Genomic DNA, 9310 nt, shown 5'->3' with positions numbered 1-9310 from the left:
GTGGAGTGAGGGAGTCTCACCAAGAACAGGTCAGCTCAGAGGGAAGGGGTGTCAGGAGAGCCCTGAGAAGTGGAAATGTGAGAAGTAGATGGCATGTTTGGGCCTGTTTCTTCATGGGCTACTGTTTGTCTTGCCTGGGAATAGTGTGTAAAACAGTACAAAACAGGAGCATTTAGCCATCTGGGCTTAATAGATAAAAACTGTGTAGTTAACTTTTGAGAAGAATCTGCATGAAAAGATATGAAAGATATTCAAAGTGGCTTTCTATGGGAAGTATCCTAGGAGAATCCAAAGAGGGCATCTTAGGAGAAGCTGTTTATGTGGGAGGGAGAGCATACAAACCACCAATACAAGAAGCGTTTTAATATTATATTATTTATTTATCTTTGTACAATGTAATTACAATACAAATATGTAGGTTTAAATACAAAATTCTGTAAATAAAGATTAAAAATAAACTCCACTGGCTTGTTATCACTACACTACAGTTTTACAATCAAGTTTATGAGGTAATTTAGTTTGTTTTGAAGAACCTACATTTTAATTTCATTTATTTAATTATTTTTTTTATTGTGGACAAAAGGGCCAGAGCCAATAAATTAACACCAATTCCACCATGACTGTCCTCTGCATAAAACACGGGGCATCACTTCCCCACTTCAAAATAATGAAAAACATTTCCTGGAAAGCTAGTCAGGAATCCCCTACCCTACCAACCACGTTCATGTCTTTGGGACGGGGGATTAGGCAAGAGTGTCATTGTGCCACACAAAGAGAGAGGGATGGCCTTGTTTGGCCCGCTAAGTAGGAGTTAATGACCCGCAAATTAAGAAAATAAACCATTCAATTTGTTACATGCCAAGCTATCAGCTGAATCCAGTCAAGGAGCTCTGAATAACTGAAAGCATGTGTGTTTGTGTGTGTGTGTGTGTGTGTGCGTGTGTGTGTGTGTGTGTGTGTGTGTGTGTGTGTGTGTGTGTGTGTGTGTGTGTATGTATGTATGTATGTGTGTGTGTATGTCAGTGTGTCATATTTATTTCCATTTTTCCTGAAGTCACAACAGAGTCTGGCAAAACAACCCTTCAAAGTCCCTACTACAGCCTTCGGGGCCACAAAGCTGATCTCTGGTTCTGCAGTTGTCAGGGAAGATGGACATTTTGCTTTTTGAATTTCGGCCTTCTAGCTCTTTTCCATGCCTGGGAAATGCCCTCACCCTCCAGGAATCCCTGTGCAAATCCCATCCCTCGGTTCTCTATTGGGGCCACTGAATCCTTTATCATGCCAGGCTTGTTTGGTTCATTTGGTCAAAGTCATTGGACCATCATGCCATTAGGAGCATGGAATGCCCTGCACAGTATTCTCTGCTCTGTTTATTAGTATTTATTCATTAGTTGCTTTAGGAGAGATAAAAAAGAAACTGATGTGTACATACTGTTTAAAATACATGAAAACAGCCACAGGAATTGGCACAATGTGACACAATTCCCTCATTTTGTCTATCTGATGGAATGGAAATAACAAGTTTGAGGGTCAAACTTTTGGATTACTTGAAAAAATAAATTCTTTGTCAGTGATAAAATAATAAATAAGAACATTTGGAACCTCATTCGATATAAAAAAATAAAAGGAAACACAGCTTTTTCCACATAGCGTTCAATCACTTTTTCCCTTTTAGCAAAATTCTTTTCCAATCAATTCATCTGTGCTTAAACAATCATAACCTGCCAATCCCTTCACAAAGGCCTTCATTGACTTTCCCTAGTCCTCCACATTCTCTGAGCAATAAGTAATTTCTGCTTCTTTCACTTTTTTCTCCTCTTCCTTCGTTCTTTCCGTCCCTCTCTTTTCTAATTCAGCCCTCTTCAGTCAACCTTTCCTATCCCTCTGAAGTTCTCTACCTGCAGTCATCCCCTACAAAATTCAACGCGCCAGCTCAAACAAACCCTGCACGACGCCATAACCTTTTCTAAATGTCAGTGCTGCTGCTGCTGCTGTTGGATGAGATGGTGTGCCCTGTCTTCTTCAGACCTGAGTTGCAGAACTGATCAGGTCTCGAGGTCTTTCTCTAAAAAGAACAATGTATTTTACTATTCCTTCTGATACTGATCTTCCTCTTCGCCTCTTTGATTACTGTGCCTGGATAATGGTGTAACTGTCTCTCCAGGAGACAGGAAGGTTCAGTAGTAGCAGCATTCTAAATAGCAACTGCCATGGAAGCCAATGTGGTGCCAGATTCATGCCAGATCAGGGCCACTTGTGTCCCAGAACCGCTTGCTATCTGGGGCAGTTTGATGTCTTCTACCTCCTACTCCGAGACATTCCTCTCAAGGCTCTTACAGGCGCTCTACACAAGGACAAACCATCATCTTAATCCTCTATCACCTTTGAGTCTGGCTGCACAATGACAACTTCCCTTTGGTGAACATTAAAAAAAAAAAAGCACTGTAATGAAGAACTGGACTCCATGGCCCTTTCTGATGTCAGATGTACCATTCATGAAGCTTCCAGAACACTCTACCACATTCCGGTGGCCCTAGTGAGGCGGGCCAAGTGTAATGAAGGGCCTAGTGACATGGTGGTTTCAACAGTGACTCACTGAGGTTGTATAACAAGTGAAAGCCACACTTGGGGGATAGTAAATAGAGGGAGAGTAAAAAAGAAACATGCTATTTACACACACTCTCTTTCTTTCTCTCACTCGTTCCTTTTCTCCCTCTCTCTCGCACACGCTCTCTCGTCAGTCGGCACAGCATCCATCAATATGGCTCACATTACACAGCTTTTTCATGTCGTGAGTCATTTGTCCTCCCGCTCAAAATTACAGTTCCCATTTTCCCGCTCAACAGAAATAAATACAGGGAAACCATCAAAACATACCCATGTCTTTTTTGTGGAATAAAAATATCAGATTTTAACATATAGCTCGTAAAAATTTAAAATAATAAATAGCAAACCGGACCATCTGTTCAGTTCATCAGCTAAGCACTCACAGTCTTTTTCCTCATTTGCTCGTGAATGGTGATCATCGCTCATGACAGTTCCTATGAACTCAAGCGTCGACTCGCTGTCTTAATGCCATGACGGAGGTCTGGCACGCATGACTCAGTGACTGATGTGTCCTCTAGGGCTTTTAGTGTTCTGGGAGGGGGCTTCTTGAACGGGCGCAGAATGCAAGGTGACAACCCCTTCCCCCCCTCCCCCAACATGGAAACAATCCTCTCATGGCGTTCAGGGTACAGGTGCCTGCTGGAAACTCTCTCGGTAGACAGGAAAAAAGGAGGATAAAATCTACACAGGAGAAGGAAAGCGGAGGTGGTGGGGGGGGGGGGGGGGGGGGGGGGGATGGTGGAGCAAAGTGGTTTCAGTCTTGCGTTGGGGACGGGAGCCAGCCCACCACCCCCCGTCCCCTGGCACTGTTCGACACAGTTAAAGCTCGATCTCAAAGGTCTTTTGTAAGTCGTTGGAAAAGGGGTTGGCTGTTTTGGGCTGCGTTTTGGACTCGAGGGCCGCCCACTTCGCCTCGAAGCGCTCGGCCTCCTGAGAGTCAGCCGGCGGGTTGGCCGACAGTGGCGGCGCGCCGTCCATGGGCCAGCTGCTACCACCGCCGCCACTGCCGCCGATGCCAATGCTGCCCATGCTGGCCAGGCTGCCCGCCATGCTCATACTGGTGCCTCCCGTGCAGTGATTCGCCCCGTTGGACGTTACACTGATGGGGTTGTGTGGAAGGCCGTTGACCACTGGCGTAGTGGTGAAGGGCACTGTTGGGAAGCCGCCGGGAAGGTTGGGGAAGGCCGGTTGGTGTCCGGTGTTCATCGCGCCGGTCTTGGGCCCCATGTTCACTCCCATGCAGGCTGCAGCTCCGCCTGACCCGGCCGCCGTGCAGAAGACGTTGGCCACCATCTGGGATGGGGTGATGCCCACCACTGGAACGCTGGCGTTGGGGTATGTCATGCTGTTGGCCATGGTGGGCATGTAGGCCTGCATGGGCACGAAGGCAGGCTGGAGGGGCGGCTGGCCGAACATGCCAACCGGCGCTGGGGTGGCGTCGAACGCCAGTGGGAACGGCTGCATGGACGTGGGCAGGGAGCCTGGCTGGCCTGCCATGGATGGTATCGGAGGACCCGCCATAGTGGGCACCGGCGGACCGGGCAGGGTGGGCACCGGAGGACCGGGCAGGGTGGGCACCGGAGGGGGCTGCTGGGTGGGCGGAGGAGGGAGGGGTGGCGTCGACTGCGTGGACTTCACCGCCTTGGAGACCTCCTCCAGCCAGCGCTCGGCTTCCGAGGGGGTTCGCTTGTGACCCCCCTGGGGGCCAGCAGGGGGCGCCTGCAGTGGGCTCTCCGTCTGCACCCACGAGGTGGTGGCTGGAAAGAGGAGACAGGAAATAGCTTAATATCCCATTCATTTCCCCGCAATCAGTTCATGTACAGTCTCCAACTACAGTCTTCAACAGCATTCTGACTAAGTTGTTATACATTTAAATTGCACACATTAATGTTATGTTCCCAACCCAACCTATCTACTATATTTGGAGGTTGTCTGGAATCCACTGAGTTTGCATTCATATATTTCAGAAGCACCACAAAAGCCACGCACATCCCCAGACCAAAATTGGATGGAGGCATGATCCAGCACATCAGTATTAAAAAAAATAAGAGATGATCGGGACACCAAATAGCTCCCATTCACAGTGTTTTATTTATTTTAGTTTTGAAACGTCATAAAAACAACATCAAAACGCTGAATGGGAGCGATCTGGTGTGCGGATCATCTCTCACTCTTTTGGATAAATATTATTTTAAGCATCCAAGCAGTCGACTTGATTGTGACACACTCCTGACACAGCACCAGGGGGCTGGTGAGGGTGACTCACCCTGCAGGGGGGCAGGCGGAGGGGGGATCATGGGGGGGATGGTGCTGACTGGCAAGCCATTTGTGGAGGGTTTGGCACACAGCTCCTCGGATGGTTTGGTGAAGGACATGTTTATTTGGCTGCACAGTGCGTTGATGCTGTCCGCCTCTCCAGACACAGTCAGGTCCATCTCGGGGACTAGGGGGGACCAGAGGAAAATGTCGGTGAGGTCAAGCGTTCATTTATTCTCAGGAATAGCAGTGTTTAAGCATTTCTTGCCTCATAGTCCAATGGCAGTTCAACATTTTATCTTTGATTTGTGCACCTATTTTTAGATCAAATACATGCATAAATATAATCCTGTATTAGTAAAAGAACATCCACTGTGATGTCATACAGGGGAACAATATTTACACAGTAAGCCAGTTGACGTGATATCAATCCTGACAGCCAACAGCACTGATGCTTCTGCACATTTCAATACAAATCTATTTTAGTCTCATGACAGGGGCTGAGATTTTTATCTACAGGTTCACAGCTCTTTTTAAGCTCCTCATCCCTTATGTAATGAAATCAGTGTGGGAATCCTAACCCCATGCATCAACTGTAATTCCCATACGAACGTCCAATCACAGCAGAGACACTAAGCCACCACTGAGTTGGGCTCCTTTACCATGACAATCACACTTGGTGATGTAATATTGTTAATAATGGATTGCGTCTCGGCGGGATTTCAGAGAAAAGTACCCGACTGTGGTTATGACTCAAGCACCACTGATGAGTGCTAACCGCACGAGGAAGGACGCCAGTGTCGTAATGATGCAGTGATGGAGAGGGGGGAGGAGATGATGGTTTTGAAGACTGGGAGGAATTACAGTGAGAGCTCACAGATGAAAACGCATGACTTAGGACTATGTTTTTGGCACTCTTGACTTCCCACAGTGAGTCAGGGCCTTAAGTGTAGCCTTTGGGGTTGAGGATTTTCAAACCACAACAATAGCAAAGCCAGCCCTCACTCACAGATGAGCCTGGTGTGAGGGCAAATCTTAGCCTGATGGCATCTTAGTAGGTCATACCGTAAACATGATTGAGTTTCATCACGTGATACTGGCACAGCACAGGCAGTTGGCTAAATTTAGTGAGCGAGATGTCACTGACAAGACCGATGAAGACCTCATGCCGGTATCAGCCCGGTGATTTAGTGACATATAAATGCGGCAGGCCATTTTTTTACACCAGAGATGCTCCTCTTACATGTCTCCTCGCATGCAGACGATAGCTGAAACCGCATTCTTATACACCTCACTCAAATATCAAGATGCGTCAAGAGGGCTTAAATACTTCATATATAATATTATGATTCTGTGAGGAATAAATGATACTGTACAAAATGAGAGCGTTTGCAGCAGCTTTTTCTTGGATGGAATCCATGAGTGTTCATCTGCCCTAAAAACTGGCAGTGTTCGACCGTTTAACATATGCTGACTTGACATGAGCATTTTCTTTTACTAATACCTTGAAATTCTGTGAAACACAACATTCTGGGAACAGTTCCAGTTCTTCTAAACTGGTGGAGAAGTTTGTCGGTGTGAGCAGAGTGCGATCATTACACTAATATTACTGATTGACATGTACAAGCCAAGATAAAGTGCAGCATCAAAATCATGGACTTTTAGTCTGATGCATACCGGTAAATACTAAACAGCACAGACAGACATTGGAGATAAACCAACAAGAGGCGGTGATGTTTGCTCTGAGCCGCTGCTGATGTGGATGGGTGTGGAGGCTCACCTGGGTTCTTGGTCTGGAAGTCGGTCTTGCGCTGCAGTGTGGAGGGCAGGTCATTTAGGCGCAGCGAGAGCTGGCGCTTGAAGGGCGAGTTCTTCCCGCTGAGTGCGGGGAACCCGCGGAACGAGCCCTGGCGCACCAGCTGCTCCAGGGGGGCATGGCGCCGCGGGATGACGGCATGTGGCTCGCCGCGGTCCCCTGGCGATGCGGCGCCCTCTGGAGGTGAGGCGTTGCCAGGCGGCATGGCTGACACACATGGCTCTGTGAAGGGGGGAGAGAGAGGGGCTCGGTCAGAATTGATTGTGATGCTTTCAGCTTTATCCTTATCACTAACACAACACAATGGAGATAGATGAACTCAGCCTGTCCTATACTCCTTCAAACCAGAGAGTACCACAAGAGCCAGTGAAAGGTGTGTTCAATACTCAGATCAATACCGATGCCTGCTAAGGTCATAAAACAGATGATGTTTTATGCATGTGTTCAGCACATTACAGTACAGTACAGAGCATATAGTTTGCTGTAGCAACTCAAGGCCTGAGAGGGACCACTGGTACCCCCTTGCTATTGACTATCCTGACACTTGCAGGAACCAGATGGAGAGAGGATGCTACTCTATAAGCTAGCTCTCCATTATAACACAATCTATACAGACCAAGGTTATGGATGAGAAGCAGGACATGAACCAAGAACCTCATTAGCTGATCTGTGGTTGTGGCTGTAAAATACAATCTGGCATGCCAGATACTGACCAAACATTGCTGGGAGATGAGTTGGGGGTGATGGTGGTGGTGTGCTTTATGTTAGCGCTAGGCCATTATTATGTCTCTGTGTTCCCTGGTGCTCACTAAAGCCTGTATCTGTTTCTGCTCCCACTCAGCACCTTCATCATGTGAAACAAACCGTGCAACATTACTCGTCCGCTGCAAATATGCCTGTTGGTCTCGCCTGCTCTCTGACCCGCTCTTTTACTACTTGTTTTATGTCAAAGTTTAACAGACTCGCTCCCCGGCTAATCAGTGCAGCGCTCGAGGGGGGAAGCCCAGCTGTCGTCCGCCCGTCAACACAACACCTGTTTCTCCTTTTTCCGGCCACAACATCAGGGACAACACCACAGGCCTTAACAGCCACACAGATCACTACCGCGCCACATATGGTTTCTCTTAGAAATCTCCACCTGCATCAGCTTTCAAAGAGCCACTAATTTCACCACACACTGGCTCGACATCATGGCCCGTAAAGGCCCTGCCGAGTGCACATGCTTTGTGCATTATGTTGTCGACCTGACCCTGTTTCACGTTTTTGTGGTGCTAATGGTTGTTTTTGTTTTGCTTGTCAGGTTACATCTACATTTCCTGAGCTGCTGCATGACTTTACCAACCACACGTGCAGGAGGTTTTATGACTGTGAAGTAGATCAAGACAAGATCGATGGGTCTACAGCTACACAGCCGAGCCAGTAGGGGGTGGTGTCACAAACCTTTCTTCTTATCCTGGAGTTGCTGTTCGTTCTGCTGGCTGCCCGACGTCACCCGGAAGGAGCCTTCGCGGACGAACGATGTGCGGCTGGCGTCGAACGAGGCGGTGACGCCACACTCCTTCTCGCGCCGCTGTTTGCGCTCGAGGCAGGCGGCGAAGGCGCAGCCGACGGCATGACTCAGACGCTCCCCCTGGTGGATGAGAGAGGATATAGACAGCATTAGCATTCACGCATTAAAAAACACAACAGCACCAATAAAAGCGCATTTAGCCTTGCCTTTGGCAGGAAAGGAGCAGATAAGCCTTGTTTGTTGGATCCAGTAAATAATTCAAACGCTTAAATGTCACATGGTTTTCCTGAGAAGACAACATTGCAGCAGCTGCTGAAATATTGATGCCAAGTCATCATGACTTTGCAAAAACAACCACAGTGTCTCCAAGTGCATAGCACCAGATGCTATGCTCAATAGATGCACTGCTTAACTCAGGCCCGACAGATAATACCTCACTTGCGTGAGCTTGCTACCACTGGGACTGTTGGGGGATATTAGGGGAGATTAAAAGATGCCCCACACAGCTTCACAGCAGGTCTGATGGCCAAAGGACGTCTCAACCAGAGGCATGACAACAAGTTAAGAGAGCACATTAACAAATTCTGAATGAGTGTACTTCTCCCCATCCAAAGTGCCCATCTTTTCCGCATGGTATTCAGTCATCTTCATCGTATTCAATTAGAAATTAGCCACTTAAACATACAAATGGGGAGTAATGATGGAGATCTTGAATGATTCATTTGAAAGAATAATGGATTCAATTTGAGTGGATTCAATAGTGAGTTGAAAAACCAAAAGCTCTTCCTGCGATTGCTGGAGAGGTTAGAGGACGTCCTAAGCGCATCCCGCAATCTTGTCATTAAGCCCTCGCTTGGTGTTCTTGCTGGGCAGATAGAAGCGCTCCAGCAGCTCTTCAGATTGCGATAACCCAGCATAATCCCTTATCTTAATCCCACTTTGCTTAGCGTGGCGAAGGAGGGTGGTGGCTTAATCCCCCCTCAACTCAACCCAGCCCAGCCCAGCCCACCCAGCACCGGCACCTAAAGCCCCACTTACCGAGTCCTTGAGCGCCATGAAGCAGTGGCATATCCATCTGCGGGTGGTGCCGTCACGGCAGATGTAGGAGAAGGCTTTGTCGT

The 9310-nt window shown here is 47.8% G+C and overlaps 1 protein-coding gene across 6 annotated transcripts in view; it reads right to left on the bottom strand.

The window, feature by feature from the left end:
- Window positions 1-394: 394 nt before the first annotated feature.
- numbl (NUMB like endocytic adaptor protein) overlaps window positions 395-9310 on the bottom strand; it is a 49294-nt gene continuing 40378 nt past the window's right edge. For all 6 annotated transcript variants that reach the window (XM_042063058.1, XM_042063059.1, XM_042063056.1 and 3 more), the window contains exons 5-9: window positions 9228-9310; window positions 8120-8309; window positions 6644-6901; window positions 4874-5050; window positions 395-4364 (exon numbers count right to left, since the gene is read on the bottom strand). The exon at window positions 9228-9310 is cut by the window's right edge and continues 58 nt beyond it. In XM_042063058.1, coding sequence (XP_041918992.1) covers window positions 3427-4364; window positions 4874-5050; window positions 6644-6901; window positions 8120-8309; window positions 9228-9310 — 1646 coding nt within the window. In that variant the 3' untranslated portion in view covers window positions 395-3426. The remainder of the gene's footprint in view (window positions 4365-4873; window positions 5051-6643; window positions 6902-8119; window positions 8310-9227) is intronic.

This window comes from Alosa sapidissima, chromosome 15 (assembly GCF_018492685.1).
Source record: "Alosa sapidissima isolate fAloSap1 chromosome 15, fAloSap1.pri, whole genome shotgun sequence".
NCBI lineage: Eukaryota > Metazoa > Chordata > Actinopteri > Clupeiformes > Clupeidae > Alosa > Alosa sapidissima.
This window is presented reverse-complemented; position numbering and strand designations above follow the sequence as displayed.